The sequence below is a fragment of the Pteropus medius genome, unplaced genomic scaffold (assembly GCF_902729225.1).
Source record: "Pteropus medius unplaced genomic scaffold, Ma_sr-lr_union100, whole genome shotgun sequence".
NCBI lineage: Eukaryota > Metazoa > Chordata > Mammalia > Chiroptera > Pteropodidae > Pteropus > Pteropus medius.
This window is the reverse complement of record NW_024340696.1, coordinates 26469282-26492351: the sequence shown is the minus strand read 5'-3', so window position 1 is coordinate 26492351 and position 23070 is coordinate 26469282. Positions and strand designations below refer to the sequence as shown.

General features: G+C 42.3%; 1 protein-coding gene across 6 annotated transcripts in view; it reads left to right on the top strand.

Moving 5' to 3' along the window:
* The window catches only part of SCML4 (Scm polycomb group protein like 4), an 89676-nt gene that overhangs the window by 50464 nt on the left and 16142 nt on the right, over positions 1-23070 (top strand). For all 6 annotated transcript variants that reach the window (XM_039869857.1, XM_039869812.1, XM_039869820.1 and 3 more), the window contains 3 exons: positions 7182-7311; positions 9436-9636; positions 14171-14365. In XM_039869857.1, coding sequence (XP_039725791.1) covers positions 7200-7311; positions 9436-9636; positions 14171-14365 — 508 coding nt within the window. In that variant the 5' untranslated portion in view covers positions 7182-7199. The remainder of the gene's footprint in view (positions 1-7181; positions 7312-9435; positions 9637-14170; positions 14366-23070) is intronic.

The following is a 23070-nucleotide window of genomic DNA, read 5'->3' as shown; positions in this document are numbered from 1 at the left end:
CAAATTTCCCTTTTTTATAAGGAGACCAGTGATATTGGATTAGGGCCCACGCTAATGACCTCAGCTTAACTTGATTATCTGTTAAGCTAATTTCCAATTAAGATCACACTGACAGATACTGGGGTTAGGACTTCAACGTCTTTTGGGGAGACACCTTTCAATCCATAGCATCCGGTATAGTAGTCTTTGCCTTTTCACTAGGCATTTAGTCCATCTGTGTTTAAAGATGTTACTGGTAAGTTTGAGTTTAAATCCACATCTTATATTGTGTATTTTATTTGTTCCACTCATTCTATGTTCATTTTACCTGTCTTTCCTGCTTTCTTTTGAATTTTTCAATTTAATTTTTGTCTATTTCTTGAAAGTTAAGCACAGTGTTTCCTATTGTATTACTGATTGCTCTAGAAATTGTAGCATGTTTACTTACTAGAGTTTTTTTCTAAAGTTAACATCACCCTTACTTCTTCCTTGATAACACGAGGACCTTAGGATACTTTAACTACATTTATCTCCCACTTGTTTATTGTTGTTGTCACACATTTTAATTCTGTTTTGCTTTTTTAATCCCTCAAGACATATTTATTTTTTTTATGCAGTCATTTTCATTTAGATTCACCTGCTTGTTTATCATTTTTTATAAATTCTCTTCTTCTTCTTCTTCTTCTTCTTCTTCTTCTTCTTCTTCTTCTTCTTCTTCTTCTTCTTCTTCTTCTTCTTCTTCTTCTTCTTCTTCTTTCTTTTCTTCTTCTTCTTCTTCTTCTTCTTCTCCTTCTCCTTCTCCTTCTCCTTCTCCTTCTCCTTCTCCTTCTCCTTCTCCTTTTGCATATCAGACCTCCCACCTGGGATCACTTTCCATTTCCCTGATGTACGTCTTTTAAAAGTCCCTTTAATATAGGTCCTCTAGTGACAAGTTCCCTTAGCTTTTGTGGTCTGGAAGTTTCTTTATTTTACCTTCATTTTTGGAAAAAATATTTTTGCTGGGTGTAGAATTCTAGGTTGTCAGTTATTTCCTTCCTCGGAATAACTTTGTAGATATTATTCCATTTGTCTTCTGGTGTCCATCGTTGTAAAGAGCTCAGCTACCCATCTAGCTCTTTGAGTGTTCTCTGGAACATTTTGTATTTTTAAGACTTTGTCTTTGGTGTTCTACAATTTCACTCTGTTGTGTCTACCTGTGGGAAGAAGCAGAGGAGTAAAGAGTCAGCCCTTGCAAGTGGAGTCTCCACCAAAGGGGGCTGGGGAATCTGGGATTGGTTCACCTTGCTTTTCTGTTTACAGATCCAAAATAAGGTCCTGGAGAGTTTCTTGCTCCAGCTGTCTTTCAGGAGAAGACCTTCTCTAAGACATTTGCTAGAGAATCACTGGAAAGAGTTGAGAAGGTATCTGTTTACAAACTGAGATGTGCAACAAGGAGATACTAAAAAAGAAGGGGTCAGTTGATGCAAAATTCAAACATTTTTCTAGAAATATGCAATTGTGGCAGAAACAGAAGTACTAACTAAACAGTGTTTGATCGGTTGACAACAAAAGATTGATAACTGGAGGATGGAGATTGTGGCTGGGAGAGGGTAAAGATGTATAGAGGCTGGCTGTAATTTAGTAGAGGGCAAACCAACAAAACAAAATTTAAAAGTAAGTCTGGGGAGAGCACGAACACATGCAGTAGCACACTAACTTTTGCATCTGGGTTAAAGTTTAGCTCGGCACTCACTAAACCCTGTCCTAGGTCTTGTTACTTTGACTTTTGGAGGCTGCCTTTCCCCAGCTGTAAGGTAAGGAAAATAATACCTCCTCACAGGGAGGTGGCAAGAATTAAATGTAAACATTTAGCATAGAGCTAATGCAAAGCGAGAACTCAATAAATGTTTATCATTATTATTGTTATATTTGAAATTAGTATTTTCTTACTTTCTGAATCAACATGAAGCTCCAGGCTTATCTTGTAAACTCCCTGCGCTAGTCCTACAATCAGCCATTTCACCAAAGAAGGCCTGGTTCCTTTTATTGAAGAATAGTATTAGAAACCCAGATAAGAGCATTCTGTTTTATTTTTGTTCATTTAAAAACAAATCAAAACAAATAAATAGTTTTTGTTTTTAAAAACCAAGCAATGACAAAGATGCATGTCTTGCCTTGGATAGGTTGGGACATACAAGGAGCTTCTCATTCCACACACTGGGAGAGGTGCTGACAGACATCACACCCCACGTCAGAACCAAGGATGGTCTTGGTAGTGGGCTCATATCTGTTTTAGGATCTTCCCAAAGTCATGGGTGACTCTCTTTTCTGAGCTAGGTTATTTTGGATTAGTTATATTAAGCAATGAGATAGAAATTTCAAAATGCTAAGTCAAAGGATATCCCTACTAATGATTTATTCTCTTACTAAAAGGTTATTTTTTAAAAGTCATATACCACACACAGATGCATGAGATTTTTCCTTTGTTCAAAAGTCCCAGCCATTCTTTTAGAAGTTGAATGAATACAGATTTTTTTCTGGCAACCAGCTGACTTATTTCAATTTTTTAAATTGCTTCACCTGGGCAGAAATGATAGGCAGAGGTAACAGCCAATTATAATTATATTACTTCATTGGAGGTGAGTTCAATGGACATCTCTCTCTCTCTAATAAATGTTAAAATAGTGAGCAAGCATTAGATGTTAGGGTTGTTATGAGGTTTCCATGAACAGTAAACAGTACCTGGCTATCTAAGTCTTAACTGCTATCATCATCATCACTATCATCTTTCTAGGGAAGGATCACAAGATCTCGGTGTGATTTACTTAAAGACCACGGGGCGGGGAAATGACAACTTGCTTGCTAATCCTGTTTTTTCCTCACCAACATCGTTATCTGCATGTCGGCAGTTGGAGGACTTTAGGCCTGTAAAGCAGGATTTAGCTAAGGCTCTCCCAGAGTCCACTGCTCATCGTCCTCGGGGACTGTCACACCACCCTCTCCATCACAAGCAGTGAAGAGTGGGGTATCAGTCTTAGAGATTGTCACGGGGATCCTTGGAGCACGGCCTGGGAGAACAGGCAGGGTGGCCGCAGCCCTCATCACACTTGGCTGATGAGAAAGCATGCTACAGCCATGGTGACGGAGTCATAGCAGGTTTCTGATCCATGCCTTCTACCACCGAGATTTCTTTTAAATTATTTTTATAATACTTAGAAGTGTATTGTCACCTGATAGGCCCTTTAATTTTTCAAATTCTAAACTCAGAATAAGATGAAATCTCTGCTGTTAATCGTAGCTTCTCGCAGGAGCCTCAGATTGTGCACCCATAGAGCCCTCTGGAGCCAACGTACTCACTTCTGGCTGATTGCATTCCAAATTCACTGCAAGGAATTTAAATTCATTTCCACACATCCCGTGGTACCCTCAATGCTGCTCAGCAGCCACTCTCTATTCCCCAACTTTTCTTATCCTCCTAGCTCATTAACATACCCTCCTCTGTCCTCACACTCAGCTTCTAGCATCACTGAGAAAGTAGAAGCCAGCAGAAGAGAACTTCTGTAAGCTCCCACCTACCTCCACATCCACACACCCAGATCCAGACCCTTCTGTTCTGCCTTCCTTCCTATGGCAATAGATGAAAGGTCCATGTTCCTCTCTAAAGCCAAAGCTTGCTCCCCACAACCCTTTGCTAAATCTCATCCCTTCTCACCTACTCAGAGTCCTGATGCCAGCAGTTCTCCACGCTCTCCCCTGTATCATCAATTTTTCCCTCTCTACTGGATTATTTCCATCGGCATTTAAACATATTTCTCCCATGCAAAAAAAAAAAAAATCTTTAAATTCGTTTAATTGTGATAAAATTAATTGTGGCATAAAATTTACCATCATAACCATTTCTAAATCTACAGTTCAGTAGAGTTAAGTATATTCACATTGTCGTGCATCCAATCTCCAGAACTTTTTCACTTTGCAAAAGTTCTCCATACCAATTAAACAACTCTGCATTCCCCACTCCCTCTAGCCTCTGGGAACCTCCATTCTATTTTCTGTTTCAATGAATTTGACTATTCTTGGTTTCATATAAGTGAAATTATATGATATTTATCTTTTTTGTGACTGGTTTATTTCACTTAGCATAATGTCCTCAAATTCTATCCATGTTGTAGCATGTGTCAGAATTTTCTTCCTTTTTAAGGCTGAGTACTATTTCCTTGTATATATATACCATAGTTTGTTTACTCATTTTTCTGTCAATGGACTTTTGTAGTTTCTTCCACAATGACTATCGTGAATAATGTTGTTATTAACATGACTATACTATCTCTTGGAGATCCTGCTTCCGATTCTTTTAGCTATATACCCAGAAGTAAAATTGCTGGGTAATCCTATTTTTAAATTTTTGAGGAACTGCCATACTTCACCACTTTACATTCCCACCAACAGTGCACAAATGTTCCAATTTGACCACATCCTCACCAACACTTGTTATTTTTTGTTTTTATTTTTGATAGTAACCATCCTAATGGGTATGAGATGATATCTCATTGTGGGGCAAAACCTTTTGATCCTACTTTCCCCTCTTGTTATAGTTAATTCTCCATGCCCCATTTCAAGATTCCTTGAAAGAGCTGACTTTACTTCCTGATCCCAATGCCTCTCTTCTCATAATTCCTTGAGTTTATTCCAATCGGTTACTTATCCCACCCACTTCACTACAACCTCTCTTACTAGAAAGTTGCTACATGTAATGGCCACTTCTGGTCTTCCTTGTCTGATCAGAGCATTTGACGTAGTGAATCACTCTCTCTGTCATGAAACACTTTCTCCATTTGGCTCCCATAATGCCACACTCTCCCAGTTGTCTTTCTGCCCCACTAGATGTCTTTCCTAGTTTCTTTTTCTGGTTCCTCCTCAACTCTCCACCTTCTTATGTTGAAGCCCTATAAGGCTCAATGCTTGGATCCTTCTCTTCTCCATCTACACTCAATTTCAATTCTCTGATGATCCCATTCATTATCATGGCCTTAAATATCAACCTTATATTGATGATTCTCAAATTAAATCTCCATTTATATTTTCCACCAGAATTCCTTACTCCAGTATGTGAAATTGTCTACTTAACATCTCTACTTAGACCTGGACATCTTGAACTTGACATGTACAAAACTAACCTCTAGTCTCCCCTATTTCCCTACACTCTCATTCTCCTCCTTCTGCTCCCCAAAAAAGGAATCTTAGTCCACCTGCAGACTTCCTGGCCCAAACCCTTGGAATCATCTTTGACTTCTTTCTCTCTCTCATGCACACCACATCCAGTGTGTCAGTAAGTCCTACTGGTTCCACCTTCAAAATCTATCCAGAACCTGTCCACTTCTCATCACTTTTACTGCTATTACCCTGATCCGATCTACCATCATCTCTCATCTACTCTAGATTAGTGGTTCTTCCCCCTTTGCCCCTTTCGTCTCTTCTCAACACAACAGTTAGAAGGATTATTAATATGTCTGTTCAGATCCTGTAGTTCCTCTGCTCAAAAAAGCTCAGAATAAAAGTCAGAGAACTTACAGTGTCCTGCAAAACCTTGCTGACTTTATTACTTCTCCAATCTTGCTCTGGCCTCCTTGCAGTTGTACAAACACTCCAGGAATTATTCCTGCCTCAGGACCTTTGCACTTGATAGTCTCATTCACTGGGATATTCTTCCCATAGGCAATGGCACGACTTGCTCCCTTACCTCCTTCAAATCTTTGTGCAGTGCCACCCAAGAATTACCTTAACCACCTTATTTTTAAAATTTTAATCTAAAGTACAACTTCACGATTGTACTTCCCATGACCTTTCCCTCTTTATTTTCACCTTCGGCTCTTATTGTCCTCTAACATGCTATATCATTTACTTATTTATTTTGTTTATTGTCTGTCTCCCCTCTGACAAAGAATGCCAGTTACATGAGAGCAAAAATTTTTGTCTGCTTTGTTCCCTGTTATATCCCAAGCAGCTATAAGAGTGTGTGGCTTACAATAGGTGCTCGATATGTATTTGTTGAATGAATAAATGAACGAATGTGAAATGGTTGCATAACTAGCAGTAAGAATACTAGTTCTTTATGACTATTAGTATTATTTTATCCTAAACAAGTTCAGATATGGTTGGGTACTACATCTGTAATAACAATAGAATGTACGCCCTTGCTACTCAAAGTGTGGCCCATGGAGCAGCAGCATCGGTACTACCTGGGAGCATGTTAGAAATGCAGAATCTCAGGCCCCACCCCAGGTCTCCTGAATCAGAATCTGTGTTTTAATGAGACCCGCCAGGTGATTGATTGCACCTTAAAGTTGAAAAGCACTAGTGTTGAGCAGTCGTCCTCAATCTTAATTGTATTGGAATCATCTGAGTATCTTTAAAAACTCCATAAGCCTGTGTCCCATTCCCAGAGGTTGACTTAATTGGTCTGGAGTGGGGTCCAGGCCCAGGTCAGTGGTGAAAATGTGAAGTAGCTGACTTATTTATTATTTTGGGTTGGAGAGTTAAGATTAAAACTTGTCTGTCAAACCTCAGTTTAAGAGAATGACTTGTTGGTGTTGACATCATAAACCATTCATCTCCTCCTTAATCCATAAAAGCAAATTTCAGCTCCTCATTTGTGGTTTCAAGTGAGACCTTGAAGGTGGCTACTTCTCACCAGTGGAGCATGCACTCAAGTCCACACTCAGGCTACCTTCGATAGTCTCGACTGCAAGAAATAAACACTGAGCAGTATGTCAGTCCTTTAGAGAAATAGCCCTTACTTTTTCTTTCCAACACGATCAGTGATCTTTGTGAGCAGAAAGTGAGGAGAACTTCGGGTTCAGTCTCTGGGTAGCTGTCGGGGGAAGCCTTGTCCACAAGATTCTAGGAAGCACAGGTTAAGAACTATCTCCTATCCTGCATCCTGTGCTCAGGATCTATTCAGATCTCTATGTGCTCCCATACCCATTGACTGACACAGTCATTTTCTGGGTGGCTCTACTATAAGGGTAGAGCTGATCTCTGAATGTGACCCCAAACATGAATCTTGAATGTGGACTTGAATTTGAAGTTCAGCACCAAAGCTGCATGGTAGAAAGGTGTGAATGCGTGACCAAGTAGCAATGGTTAACTACCATCTAGAAAAGATTCTGAGAGAGTGTGGAGATAATTTTCAGATTTTCATTGACCAAATGGGCTCTCTCTTGCAGCTCAAGTCTCGGGTTCTTATGACTCCTTTAGCCCTCTCACCTCCTCGGAGTACCCCAGAGCCTGACCTCAGCTCCATCCCTCAGGACGCAGCCACCGTACCCAGCTTGGCAGCCCCGCAGGCTCTCACAGGTAGGTCAGGCAAATGAACTCCAAGACTGTGATGGGCTGCCCATCATCTAACGGTCACTTTGTGTACTAGAAAGCTGCTACCGAGTACCTCAAATGAGGTATTTAGTTATCGTATTAGCTGGACAGTAGCTAGGATGACCAGATTCTTTGAGCACACGAGTTTAAGTGTGCTCACAGCTTGGATTATTTGAAACTTGGTTTTCAGCGCATCTTGGGTTCAGCTGCTTGCCTTGGGGTAGGACTAGAAAGAGTGGTTGGTGGCCCAGTTTTTCTCTTTAGAGCCAGGTTTACTTTGCATCAATAGTGAGCCTGCTTACCTTGAGGAGTTTCTATCCTTGTGTTTGTACTTCCAGATCTCCTAAGGTTCCTAATCTCCCTTAGTCCCACCTGGCACCCTCTAATCCAGTCAGGGTCGTGCACAGCCCAGTGCCTTATGGGGCACCCACAAACCAACAGTTCCTTTGTAAGAGTAGCAACAATCAGATGCTTTCTCTCTCTCACACACACACACACACACACACACACACACACACAAACACAGTCCCCCTTCATCACAACCCCACTCCCCACTCCCATCCCACTTAAATCCCTTATTTCTCCTCCCATTGCTCTTAGGTAAAGACCAAACTTGTTAAAATGGCCAACAAGTCCTCAGTCCCCAGGGCCCGTCACAGGATCTTAGCATAGTCTCTTCCCTCCATCTAGAATGATCTTCCTTCTAGTGACACTATCTCTCCCTTTATTTCAGCTCAAGCATACCTGCCTACTTTATGGGCTTCCTGCCAGGGCCCCCAGGATTGGCTGTCTGAGCACCTCACAGTGTGTCTCACAGCCACAGTCCCATATCAGTTCCTGTGACTCTCTGAGTAGGTCTGCCTCCCATACTGGGCCCTAAGCTCTATGAAGCCAGGGACCTCATTAGTTTGGTTCACCATTTTCTCTGTAAGACCTAGCACAGTGTCTGGCATAAAGGTCTCTTATTAATTATATTTCCTTAATTATCTGGGATGAGTAGAGGAGAAGACAGCCTCATAGAATGAAAAGAGCACAGGCCTTGATATCAGAAAGACTTGAATCCAAATCCCTGTTGCATCAGTAATTATAGACTTTATGAGTATCCATCTAACCACTTGAAGCCTCAGTTTCTTCATTAGTAAAGAAGGAATAATACCTATTCCCAGGCTTGTCCTAAGGATTAAATAAGATAAAATATCTTAAGCGACTGGAATATAATAGGTGATCAATAGAAACTAATTTTCTTCACCTTTGTTATTACTGTTTAATCCTTCCAAATCCTATAAGTGTCCTCTAAAAGTCCCTCTTCAACAATCCTTTGCATTACTGGCCTCCTAGGCAAGGTGCTCATGCTCTGGGGTGGGGGGCAGGAAACATAAGAGCAGTGTCATTAATGTGTAGAATATGTCACCTACTATTAATATTTGTTTGCATCTCATTCTTTAAAAAATTCTATTTCTTGGTTATGTTTTAACACGTACACAATACATTAATACAGATAAAAATATGTATAACCTCTTTATAAATAAACACATTTTGGAAGATGTGCTCAAAATTTTTTTACTAGTGTTAGATATTACTTTAAAAGTGTGCAAACCATTGTTTGGGCTCATCTAAAGGAATGGCTGAATTTAGAGGCTGAAACACAGTTTTTGGAGTAATCAACATTATCTTGATTTTTTTTTTTTTATTCATCAAAGGTTAATTAAAAAAAGTGGTAAACATTATGTGGAGCTTGACTGTTCCCTTGGAGGAGGAGGGAAGATTTTGTATGTGTACATGCCCAGCATGGAAATGCTCTGTAAATGCAGTCCACATAGGTCTCCATAACTGTCTATAATTCAGATTTGAGTACACCAAAGGGGCCCCACCTGTCCATCTGTCCCAACCAGGAGGCCACTTGAGAGCAAGCCTTGGCAATTGAGGTGATTGGCTCCTTTGCCTCTTTTACTTATTAAGTGGGAAGAAGCAGTCTCACTTTAGCCATTTCCATATTTTCCAAGGCCCGGGCTGACGGGACATGGCTGACGCATCCCTGAGCACATGGGAGCAGCCCCCCGGCCCAATGTGCACAGATACTGAGGGCTTTGTGGGTCTCTGTTTCCACAGTTTGCCTCTACATCAACAAGCAAGCCAACGCAGGGCCCTACCTGGAAAGGAGGAAGGTTCAGCAGCTCCCCGAGCACTTCGGGCCCGAGAGGCCATCGGCGGTGCTGCAGCAGGCTGTGCAAGCGTGCATCGACTGTGCCCACCAGCAGAAGCTGGTCTTCTCTCTGGTCAAGCAGGGCTATGGTGGCGAGATGGTGTCGGGTAAGGCGCTGGAGCAGGTTGTATAAGGATGGCCATAGGAGTCTCTGAAGAGGAAAGCAGCCATTCTCAGGCTTGGGGGACTGTAGTTGAGGTCAGGGTCTGTCTTCCCTCTATTGGGCTCCAGGGCTCTTCACGAGCCTGTGTGCTGAAGGCCTTTCAGAGCTCAAGGAGAAGATGCTTCTAGACTTGGACAAGAAAGCTGGACATCTGAAACCTCACCTTGACACTTCTCTTTCTACTACCCTCACTTTCAACCCATCAATAAACCTTATTGCTCTAACTTCAAAATATAACCAGAATCCAGCCACTTTTCACCACCTGCAGCAACCACTCTGGTTCTTTTAAAAATCTAAGTCAGATCATGCCCCTCCAATGCTCTAAACCCTCAATGGCTCCCATGTCACTCCAAGAAAAAGCCCACGTCCTATGAGGGCCTACAGGCCCTATATGACCTGGCCCTGGCTCCCTCTTTGATCTCCTGGTCACTTCTCTCGAGTTCCCTACTCTGCTCTGGCCATGGTAGCCTCCCTGCTGTTCTTCCTCTGTCCTCCGGCCATGTTCTCGTCCTAGGGTCTTTGCACCTGCTATTCTCTTTCTAGAATGTTCTTTCCCAGCTGTCCATATGACTTGCTCCTGGATTTCTTTCAGCTTTCTACTCAAATGCTTTATTTTCAAGGAGCCCTTTCCTGACCACCTTTTCTAAAATATCAGCCCTTGTCACTCTCTATTCTCCCTTACTCTGCTCCATTCCCTTTTCATAGCACTAATCACCATGCAGGGCAGTGGGGAAAGCTCATGAACTCAACCCCATCTCAAAGGGCGTGTTTTTTTAAACAAGAGCCTTCAAGGTCAATCCCTTCTGTCATTGTCACTGCCCTCCTCCAGTTTCAGCCATGACCCAACAGCTTATGGAGGGAGTGGAAGTTGTCACCATAAGTGAGCGGCAGATTCAGGAGCTTTGCCCACTTCACATGTTTGCCTGCAGAGGCTCTTTCTGTCTTATTGGCGGCTCTCCACAATGGGCAAGAGTCACCACCTGCCCTTAAGCCTCAGAGGATCAGGTCTTTGTAAGATGTCTTGACTCCAAAGCCTGTTGTTTTCTCTGGCCCAGCATCATGGACATGGCCTGCATATCACCAAGAAAAAGGGAGAAAATTTGCCAACACTGGGGCCATGCAGGTGACCCTGCTGGCTGGCTAAGAAAGGGTCAAGGAAGAGAGACCTTTAATGTGGCAGCTCCCTGAAGAACAAAAGCAGGGGCGTTTTATTTAACCCCAGATCCCCAGGGCTTGGGGCTGGCAAGTGTGTCCAACACAGCTTCCCCAGCTCCAATTGATTCAGCCTGCCTTCTGGAGTTTCCTCCAAGCAGGAAGCTGGGTCTGACTTGCTGGTAATTGATTAAAATAGAACTTGGCAAGGTCCGAGTGCAGGTGTCTGACCCAGAATAACTTTTAAGAGACTTTAGCAGATGTGAACAGAGATATAAGGAAGAAGGGCTGCACCAAAAGAGGCCAAGAGAAGAGTCCTGTTGTCTGGTCTTCCAAGAGTTGCTTGGCCGTTCTTCTCCTGGTTTCTGTCTGAGAGCCAGGATCTCAATCCTGGGCCGCAGTCTGAGATCAAAGGCCTTGTCCTTTTTCCTGCTAAATAGCAAGCCTTTGAACACACAGACCTGGTGTTTAAAGAAAGCTAGGGCCTCTTGAGTGAGTCCTACCTAACTGTTTCTTTATGGTCCTTCCCCGCAAAGCTGGAAGAGCTGATCCTGTTTTCCCTCCTTGCCTGCTCAGCCTTGCTGTGGCCTCAGGGGCCTTGGCGCTGGGAAGGAGCCTGACACCAACGCAAGTGTGGGCAGAGACTTGCCAAGTTTCCCTTGGCTGAAGGATTCCTGGGAAGGCCAGAGCTGAGCACTTGGTCTTAGTGTCTGTAAGAATGCAGAAGCATTGAGAAGACTCCTCATGCCACCACCTTGAGGCTGTGAAGTGGCAAGGTGGTCTTGTACGTTACCGATGGTGATTGGAAGCTAAGCAAGGAGAGTAAGTGACAGCACTCAGGTGGTTTAGGGAAGGACTCAAGGAGAAATAGCTAGGCTCTCCCGCTCTCCACATAGAACCTGATCCTTGGATCACTGCTTTCTAAATATTCCCATGGCAGAATACATGGAATACAATGGTGACACTGGTGCTGGCACAGTGGGCTAAAGGAACCAAACTGCTCTGGCTTGGCCTCGGGACACCCCAATGGCTGAGGGGAGTAGTATCGCAGTACCCCACAACTTATTCCCAGCATACCTGCTAGGGTGCTTTGCCTTAGCCACCTTTTCTCACCGGAGTGGATTTCATGATCTGACAATTTCACATCTTCTTCTGGGAGGTGGAAGGAGTATATATGTATATATATACTATCCCATTATAATTAATAATCATTAAAATAAGTGGGAATTTTCCCACTTATGTGATTTCCCAGGCACCTCCAGGAATGCGTGCACACTGACTTTGAGAGAGGCCTGATACTTGGCTTCAATTTCCAACACACCCAGTCTTTTAAAGTACTGGAGGCAAGCAACAGTACTCAGGCTAAGAGGGAATTTCTAGAGCATCTGAATGGCTGGGTCAACACCCTTGGTGAGCATCTTGGGGGCTCTTTGACTGGCTTATCTATCTCAGTCACCTGGAGTATTAAAATGACAGGCAAATCCACTTAGAAGCCACATGAACTAGAAAAAACATTCCAGGACCTCTCTGTAGTTTCCTTATATGTAACATCAGGTAATAACCTTTTGTCCACTGTCCTCATGGGATAGTCAGGAGGCCTAAATGAGATGAATATGAAAACTCTTATCAAACTCTAAAGAGCTACACAAAAGAAATGGATTCTTTCGATTTCTAATTAAAATGAGTGGTTTGTTTGTTTGTTTGTTTGTTCGTTCGTTTGTTTGTTTTTGAGTTCTGAAATCAAAACTAGCTCTGGTCACCTCTGCCCCAGCCCTTGCTGTCTGCCAGTGTTTGGGAAATATAATGTAAAAAACCGAGCTGCTCTCTAGGTGTTGACACTGAGTGGTGGAGGCCTCAGGGGGAGAATGTCCTGTTTGGGATCTCCTGTGTGCTCTTCACAGTGGGGTGGGGTGCAAGCTTCTTGGGGTGAGACAGAGCTGCGAGGAGAATTACCAAAAAGAACACACTCTAGTCATTTAGAAGAACTGGTGTTTCTTCTACATTCTGGTAACCCTATAGAAATCAAGTCTGATCTAGCATCACTGTGGAGAGATTACTGTTCTTTTATAAAGACTTTTCCCCAGAAGGCTAGAATAACCCTGAACTCTGTGATGCTGGATTAGAGACCTCAGTACAAACTCAAGTTTTTTTTTCAATATATGTATATATCTAGTTCTATCTATCTATCTATCTATCTATCTATCTATCTATCTATCATCTGTCTATCTAATCATCAAATATTTAGATAGAGAAATAATTATAATGGGATAGTATACATACATACATTTCTTAGCTTTTTCCACTGCAAGGCCGCAGAACTGCTGACACCCCAGTAGCAACAAGCACATCCAGTGCCCAAGTCTTGTTTCTCTTCAATAAAGGAACCAAGAAATCAACCAGATGGCTGATATTAGGGCTGAAGCAGAAAAAATGCAAGATGAACCTGGAGCATATTAAAGTGTCATTAACCAAAGATGTGCTAAAAAAACAGAAACAAAAAAAAATGGAGGCATGTCATAGGGACACAGGAGTCAACCTGAAAGCTTCCAAAGATGAAAGCTGGAAGAATTTGAGTAACAAAATAAATAATGTAGTATTGGAAAACCCACAGTACAAAATAAACATATTGAGTCTGTACTGATATCAATAAATGATTGAATGATCGAGTGAATGAATGAATGGATGAATGAATAGAGGAAAAAGGACAATTCTTCCTTATAAAAGAATTTCAAATGATATAGAGGCTCTCCCCTCTCCAGGAGGTAGAGCTTAATTCCTCCACTACCCTTGAGTGTGGGCAGGACCTTGTGACTTATTTCCAAGGAAATAAGAGAATTGAGAGTACAGTAAAGAAGTGTGGCAAACATCGTGTTGGCTAGGTGATGAAGGTTAACACCCCAGTGATGTCATGTGGACATCCTATATCCCTGATCTGATACAACGAGGAGGGCGCTTCACCCTATGGTTGAAACTCATCACTCCAGTCAAATTGTGAGAAAAGCATCAGACCCAAGTCGAGGGACATTTTACAAAATACCCGACCAGTTCACTTCAAAACCCTCAAGGTCATGGTAAACAAGGAAAGACTGACAAACAGTCACAAACCAGAGGAGATTAAGGAGACATGAAAACTACACCCAATGTGGTCTCCTAGATGAGATCCTGGAACAGAAACAGGATATTTATGAAAAAACAGGTTGAAGTCCAAATAAAGCCTAGTTAAAAACAAAACAAAACTAAACAAATGAAAGCCTCTTGCCCATGGCTGATGGACTCGTGGCTTTCTCCAGTGCCCCTGCTCTGAGGCGCTGTCTCTGGTTTTCCAGTCTCTGCGTCCTTTGATGGGAAACAGCACCTGCGGAGCCTGCCTGTGGTGAACAGCATCGGGTACGTCCTTCGCTTCCTTGCCAAGCTGTGCCGAAGCCTCCTGTGTGATGACCTCTTCAGCCACCAGCCCTTCCCCAGGGGCTCCAGTGCCTCCGAGGAAACCCAGGAGAACCAAGAAGGCAGGATGGAGTCAGGTAGGCTTTGTCCGTTTGTCCTCCCCATGCCTGCAGGCCGCCCCAGGTGGCCTTCTCCTCCTGGCAGAGGTGAATCTGCTGGTGAGGGAGCAGCCACAGCTCCTCAGAGCTCTCTTGCTGGAGGCCCACAAATGCCTCTCTGCGATGCCCGGGAGCAATTAGGGCTGGTGAAGACCAAGGATACCTAGACCAAGCCCATCCAGGCTGCAGTGGGAAGAGATTACTTCATTATGGCTTTTAGGCCTATGTTATTAGAACTTAGACAGTGAGACCACATTACATATAATGAGTGATTTATTTTCTTCACTCTCCTCTAATTAAGACTCTTGGGTATTTATTCATCCTTATTGATTATGAGACTAAGAAATCCTGAAAAAACTAGGGCTAAAGAATTGATTACATTGGTTCCAGCTGGAGGCCTCAGATGCCTATCCATGTAAATAAAAGGTGTACCAGAGTGTCTATTATTGCAAGAATTTGACCAGGCCATAAATCAAATATGTCTTCCAGTGAGAGTTAGTGTTTCTTTCTCATCACAGGACATAAAGTGACCCAGGGACTGAGTGCCTTTTGTACCACTAGCCCCAGAAGAGCTCAACATGGGAAAGTGGCCAATGGGGAGGGCAGCAAGGCCACATGGGCAAACTTGCCACAATGATGTCTGCCCCAGGGGCTAGATACTAAAGGGAGGTGTCTTCCCCCACTGAGCATCCCTGAGTTATGGATTTGCAAAGAGTTAAACATGACTCCAGGTTCTGGCTTCCAGTTTCCCAAGGCTGAACAGAAATGTTGCCTGTTTTCTTTCTTCGGAAGTAATGTTGTTGATATATAATGAACACATACATAGACAGTGAAACTGGAATCTAGTCATTATGTCATTCTGCAGACATTTGCTGAACCCTCTTCTGTTTCAAGAACCATGTGAGACCCTATCTTTGGATAAAAGAAATACATTGAGCGACCATTACAAACTGATACATCTGCAGATATGTGCTCACAGAAAGCCTTAGAACATTCAACAAGAGGACACTTATAATAAGAATGGCCATATCTTAAGCTTAGGAGGACAGCAGGGAAGGATAAACATTTTTTTAAATTTAATTTTCAATTACATTTAACATAAAATATTATATAAGTTTAAGGTGTACAACATAGTGATTAGACTTTTATATAACTTACAAAGTGATCACCCTAATAAGTCTAGTACCCATCTGATCCCACACATAGTTATTACAATGTTATTGACTGTATTCCCTATGCTGTACTTTACATCCTCATGACTATTTTTATAACTGGAAATTTGTACTTCTTAATCCCTTTCATCATCTTCGTCCATGCCCCCAACCCCCTTCCCATCTGGCGACCATGAATTTGTTCTCTATGAGTTTGTTTCTGTTTTGTTTGTTCATTTATTTTGTCTTTTAGATTCCATGTATAAGTGAAATCATATGGTATCTGTCTTTCTCTTTCTGACTTATTTCACTTAGCATAATACTCTCTATGTCCATTCAAGTTGTTGCAAATGACAAGATTTCATTCTTTTATATGGCTGAGTAATATTACATTGTATATAGTACCACTTCTTCTTTACCTAGTTATCTATCCATGGACAATAGCAGAAAGTTGCTTCCATATCTTGGCTATTGTAAACAATGCTGCAATGAACATAGCGGTGCATATATCGTTTTGAATTAGTGTTTTGGATTTCTTCAGCTAAATATCCAGAAGTGGAATTGCTGGGTCATATGGTATATCTATTTTTAATTTATTGAGGAAATTCCGTATTGTTTTCCATACTGGCTGCACCACTTTACAATCCCACCAACAGTGCATGGGGGGTACTTTTTCTCCACATCCTCTTCAACAATTTTTGTTTGTTTATTTATTGATGACAGTCATTCTGATAGGTGAGAGATGATGTCTTGGGGTTTTAATTTGCATTTCTCTAATGTTTAGTGATGTTGAGCATCTTTTCATTGTTGACCATTTGTATGTCCTCTTTGGAGAAATGTCTATTCAGGTCCTCTGACCATTTTTTAACTGCATGGTTTGGTTTTTGGTATTAACCTGTATAAATTCTCTATATTTTTTGGATATTAATCCCTTATCAGATATATCATTGGTGAATATCTTCTTTCATTCATTATGTTGTCTTTTTGTTTCCTTGATGGTTTTCTTCACTGTGCAAAAACTCTTCATTTTGATGTAGTCTCATTTGTTTATTTTTTCTTTTGTTTCCCTTGCTCAAGGAGACATATCAAAACAAACAAACAAACAAAAACTACTGCTGAGAGCAATGTCAAAGAGTTTAATGCCTATGTTTTCTTCTCAGAGTTTTATGGTTTCAGTTCTTCCATTTAAGTCTCTGTCCCATTTCGAGATTATTTTTGTATATGGTATAAGAAAGTGGTCTAGTTTTATTTTATTTTTATTTTTTTGCATGTGTCTGTTCGGTTTTCCCAACAGCATTTATTGAAGAGACTAACAACCTCATTGTCTATTCTTGCTCCCTTTGTCATTGATTAATTGACCATGTAGGTTTAAGTTTACTTTGGGGCTGTCTATTCTATTCTATTGATCTATGTGTCTGTTTGTATGCCAGTGCCATGCCATTTTGACTAATATAGTCAAACTTTGTTCTTCGTTCTCAATATTGCTTTGGCTATTCAAAGTCAACTGAGATTCTTAGCATAGATTTTCTCAGATATTGTCAAGAATCTTGCCTACAATTTTACTTTAATTTCTTTGAAACCTGGGAAACAGGAAGAAATTTGGCCTTTATCAAGAAGGGTACCTAATTAAATATGGCCTATGTGAGCAGATGCTGTATACTATGCTTTTCTTGATGTCTCTATGTGTATGAATTGGGAAAAGTCTTATCTCTCTAGGCCTCAGTTTCCTAAATGGGGAGTTTGAGTTGCTCATATATAATGTTCCTCTGGTTCTCACAGTGTGAATCTAGCCTCTCCTGTAAAACTTAGTTGACTCAGAAATATATTCTAAAGCTAATGTATCTTCTAATGAATCTTTTGATGAGAATAGCAGAAGTCTGATTTCACTTCTCAAACTCTTGAATCATTGTTACATTGAACAACCAATGGGACATAATCATAAAGCCACATAATCCATGTCACCCATTCTCCTTTAAATGTACCCTGTGGGACCACTTCTTCCCAGTCCATGGATAAAATTTAGGACAAATCTTGACTTTTCTAGCTCCTTTCAGGTAACAAAACATTCTCTAGTCAATGATTAATATGTCCAGGTCAGTATGATAATCGAACTTTAAATTTCACTCAAAAATATAATTACTCCCCATTTCCAGCTCAGGCCTCCTTTGGCCAGTTGCCTGCAGCAGTAAAGGAGGGTATGGCTAGCTTCTCTCCACCCCCTGCCCAGCCTTGTGTTTTGCCTTCTCCCATATCTAGATAATAATGATTTTGAATCCTTCATGATCAGAGTCGGGGAAGGAGGAGAGGCAAGAAGTAGGAGAGTTTTTACTTGACTAATCCTGCTGTGAGTTAACATTATGCTCCCTCATTCTGGCAGGTGTTTAAAGCTGATTTTTCATCCTGTGAGCTCTTACATGGGTCTTTTGGTGAGTCTACCATCTCTCACCTGCACTTTTCCTTGACATGGACAAATGTAACTTCTCTGGCAGGTCACTTATAGTTCCTTCCACAGCCTCAAGGCATCTGCAGGTAAATCTCTAACTTCTTTCTACTGAGGCCCCCTTGTGCCTCCAGAGGGTCCTGTGGAAAGGATCTAAAATTACCTCACTTTATATCTCTCTTCTGAAGGCCAGCACCTGGTCCCTGAAAACATTCACATTCTTTACCCAAACAAACTGTGGGCATGCAGGGCAATCCCAGCAGGCAGCTCTCCTTTGCTCTGCCATCAGAGCAGCCAGACTTTTAGATTTCTGATGAGAATTAAACAATAATCCATTGTGTCTTGCCAGTTCCAGGGACACATATCAAGCTATTTACATAGCCACATTGAAACTCTTGGGAACATAATGGACAGTTCTCACCAGTTCTCTCTCTCTCTCTCTCTCTCTCTCTCTCTCTCTCTCACTCTGTCTGTCTCTTTCTTTCTTCCTATCTAAAATTTTTATTATTTACAATTCCTTTTGCAGGCTAGATATGGTGGTCATCTGTAAGTGTAAAACTGGCTTCTCACCATCCCTTTTTATCAGATCTAAACACTTCACTCTGATATGTGGTATCTATTGCCTTGCAGCCTCAGCCTAAAAGAAAACTAAAATAGTTCATTTTAACATCCTGTCCCGGGAGCCCTTCTTCAGCTGTCCTTAAGTGGTCATTGAGGAGCCTTGTCTTGGTTTCTACCTTATTCTCTTCCCTTCCAAGCTCACCATGCTGGATGAAGTTCCAGTCTTCTCCCTGGAGTAGAGTAGCTGCCTCCTTCTTCCCCTGACTGAAGCAGGTATTTCTACCCGAAAGCCGATGTCTTTCCTAGTTGGCTCGGCTTTGGATGTAATGACTCCCAAATGTCTTCGCGAGCCCTTCCCTGGCCCATGGCTGCTTTGAAAACCTGAATTGCTCTAAGTCAACCACCCTCGTGGAAACTGTTCCTCATGCCTTAGGTGTTGCAGAATATAGAGTGCTGTGTGTTTCATGCATCTGGGAGCCTCAGGGAAGATAGAGGAAGCACCATGGCTCAGTATGCTCTGAGCAGCCCACTTGCCATATCTTTCCCACCAATCTGCCATGGGGCCTAAAATGACATCATTAGAGAGTTTGCCTTTAGATTGAGACATTGTTTCTTTAGGATATCCTTGTCAAAATTCCCTTAAAGAGTAGCAGATCAAATTATCATCACTTTAGAAAAGGAATTAGTTTATCGCCTTCTTTCCCACCAGTATGGCAAGAAAGACATGAGAAAGATAAGGGAAAAGGAATGGAGGTCTGTGTTGATTTTAGGCAGCTGAATAACCAGGTGGAACTCCAAGAAGATAGCTCTTTGAGGAGTCAGGTGGAGTTGGCATTGTAAAGAACATTGAAAAGTCAAAGCCATTTCGAAGTGGAAAGGGCTGCTTGGGTGGTAGTGATCTCCTCATTATTGGTGAAAAGTGTAGGTGTCCACTTGTCCATTAGGGGGAGATCTGCTAACCCAGAGGAGTGGAAGCAAGATGTCCTTTCTGGTTCCTTCCAGGTTGAGAGCCACTGCTGGAGGTGGCAAAGACAGCCCTGGATAGCAGGGGCTCAGGGTGCCCCAGGAACCCCAGTGACAGCGCCTTCAGAGGTGAAGGTGACACCGAGGCAGAGGGGCTCATGTGAGAGCAGAGAAAAGGCTTCTTCCAAATTTCTTTCTCCCATCTTTGAAATGTAAATTCTTTTGCCAAGTGATCTTTCTCCTACGTGGAAAACCAGGCTTCAGACCTACTTAGCTGCCTGGATTCAGTTGGGAAGTTAAGAGTTCTTAGCTTGAGACCAGAAACCTTAGTCATTTTCTTCCAATTCTATTAACTGATAGCCATACATGGTTTGTGTTTTAGGAAGTAGAGCAGCTGTCTAGGTGCTTTAGAAGAATGGAGGCAGAAACATGGATTCAATAACATTTGTGGTTCTATCAGAAGTCATGAGATGATCATGGGGAAATTTTTACCTTACCTTTGAAAATTGGAAAAAAGAGATATCAATTATAAATAAGCTTCAGCCAGTGCTTCTCAAACTTTAATGTGCTCAGGAACCACCTGGGCATCTTGTTAAAAAGCAGGTTCTGGCTCCATAGTGCTGGTGTGGGGCCTGAGTGTCTGCGTTTCTAGCAGATGCCCAGGTGATGTCAGTGCTGCTGCTGGTTGGGGACCACAGTTTGAGTGATAAGTGTGGGCTGACAGAATCTGCTCACGTAGGGAAATTTATTTCAGGTTTTCAGTAAAATAAGTCCACCTGTGCTAGGACGATGCCTCCCCTGTACAAGCGTTACCACTGAAGGTGATGCAATGTCCTGTGGAGGTGTCCAGGAGCTGGAGAAGAGAGGGTTGCGAGGGAGCAGAGTGGTCAGGCAAGGTGGCACATGTGCAAATCCAGGTGAGAAAGAGGAGGTTTACAGGGCTGGGAGGAGAGTGAGAGAAAGGGAAGAATGAGGGCAGGCAAACTTCTCAGTGTGGACTGGCCACCACCTGCAGCAGGATCTCTGTTCTCCCAAACCCTTGTTTACGCATCCACAGTGGCACTTAATTCTGCCTATATTGCCTGAATCTGGGTCCAGATCTCATCTCCCTGCTAGGTAGACTTGGGGGCAGGGCCATGCAGTTCCCAGCAGAACCTGAAACATAAAGAGTCTGCAGTAAATATTTACCGACTTGAATTCTATGCAGCACAACAGACCAAGAGTCCGCTTACCAAGAGTAGTGAGTCTTCTTTGGAAACCACAAGTGTGACAGCTGAACTCTTCTGCAAGATCTAACTGTAAAGATGGTTTCCTGCCTTTTGAAGGTTTAACATGATGGGAACAAATTGTTTACTTTATGTTGAGCAACTTTTTTGATACACAAATGGTAGCGAGTGGGAGATGAGGAAGCACATTTATTCTTGAGGCTTGATGTTTTCTTCCTTGACTGGTGGCGTCTGAGCCAGGCACCAGAAGACTATTGGAGTAATAGACACTCCCAGTGTGTTTCGTTATGGTTGAAACTATACACCCAGCATTTAAAAATCAAATCTGCTTTTTCCGTTGAATTACAATTTGTTTAATATCATAGCTCTACAGAGAATGACTATGCAGAGAATATCTATCTTTCCAAAAGATTGGTTATTCCTGAAAAGAAATAGAGTTTATCCAGTGGCATGAGTTCCTTGATATAGAAACATCCATTTGGTCCATCAACAGACATTCACTGAGCTTCCCCTATTTGTGATGCACTAAGGCCCACAGAGCTGAGGCCACTTGTTCAGAGCCACACAGAAAGGCAGCAGCAGGGAGGACACTGAGCCCAGGTCTTCTCCTCCCTGGCCCTTTGCTCTTCCTCTCAAGCCCATCTGTCCATCGTGCCCTAACCACTTGCTGGGTGGGGTATGCATCCTGTTTCCCAGCTCAGAAGCATGACTCACAAAATGGATGTTCACGAGTGGCTTGTGGTGTACCCATGTCACTTCTAGCAAAGATGTAAACAAACAAGACAACCCCCGACCCCCACTTAGCAAAATCTAGGTGGAAACTGCACTCCCATCAAGTTGATTCTCTGTTCTCCTTCTGGAGTTCCTATCTCGGCCCCATGGAGCATTTAGTTCTTGTGCTTGTTCCTGCTACGTTGTTGCTGGGTGACATACACAGGGCAGGCAGAGCCCATCACTCTTGACACCAGGAGAAATTTCTCCCTCTACAAAATACAAAGTGGCCTACTCTACCAGATATAAGGTATAGTATGATCTGATATTTTAATATTTATTTATTTAATAAACAACAGAAATTTATTTCTCACAGTTCAGTTCTGGAGGCTGAAAGTCCGAGACAGGGCATCAGCGTGGTTGAGTGAAGGTCCTCTTCCAGCTTGCAGGCTTCTCCCTGTATCCTCACACTGCAGAAAGGGTTGATCTGATATTTTAAATAATATATGAAATGGTAGAGTTTAAAGAGAAATGAAGGAAGGCACGTTACTTTTTGCAGCTGCTTGTCTCCCACTGTAGGCCAATGACTGAAATATCACAGAGCTGTGTTTGTGCTGTCACAGCCATGAGCCATGTGAACAAAATGAGCCGTCTGGTTCTCAAGCCAGGTGTTGGAAAGGGGGTCATTTGGAAGGAGAACAAGATATCAGTGTCAAGTTCAGGTCTTAAGAATCTTCGCAGAAAGTTTTGATGGAAAGGTTAAGACTGTCCAAAGTTTTGCAGCAAATGCTTAGGCGTTCATATATTTTCAGACAGACAGGTCTGGGAGAAGCCCAGCCGGAGCTCCTAGTGTTGAATAGGGAACGTTTGCCAGTGCAGGATTCTTAATCTGAGTTCTGCCTGTGTGCCAATGTGATTCATTTAGGAAAAGCTATTTGTTATATTTTCAATTATATCATTCAGTAATTTATTGCATTATAAGGCTTAGGTTCTCTTTCACGTTAAATGAATTAATAAATGCATGTTCCAATTAAGTTGTTAGAACCTCCCAAGGTACGCTGTATATAGGACAAACAGCATATTAAATCATGTTGACCAATTTGATAATACTTTAATAGAAAATGTCTATATTGAAACACAACAAAAAGAAGTTAAGATAACACTCCTCTTGTTCAAGATCACAAATAAAGCCAGATTGAAGATGTCAATACCTAAGACTTAAAGAACGGAATGATGAGGATGTTTAATGCCCACGAGGCTCTCGACTGTTTGGGAGAGCTTCCCTATGCGGGAGTGTGGAGGAGAAAAAGACCCGCAGAGAAAAAGGCCATGGTGGACAATTTTTTCCTACAGGGCTGGTCTCGGGAATGCTCTGAAAGACACTCCTACCTCGGTCTCATTCCTTCTGTTTGAATAAAAAAATCCACTGAAAATCTGCTCTTTTGTTCCATTAGGCTAACTGTCTTTTATGTGACATCCCCACTCTTCAGTCCCCCATGAGTCACTCTCCAACTGGCCAGATGATGCTGGGGACTCCTGGGTCAGCTACAGAAGGCCTCTGTGTCTCTGGCAGGCCTGTCCAGAGAGGCTCCTGCCTATGATGGAAGAGGAGAGGTAGGGGATGGGCCATAC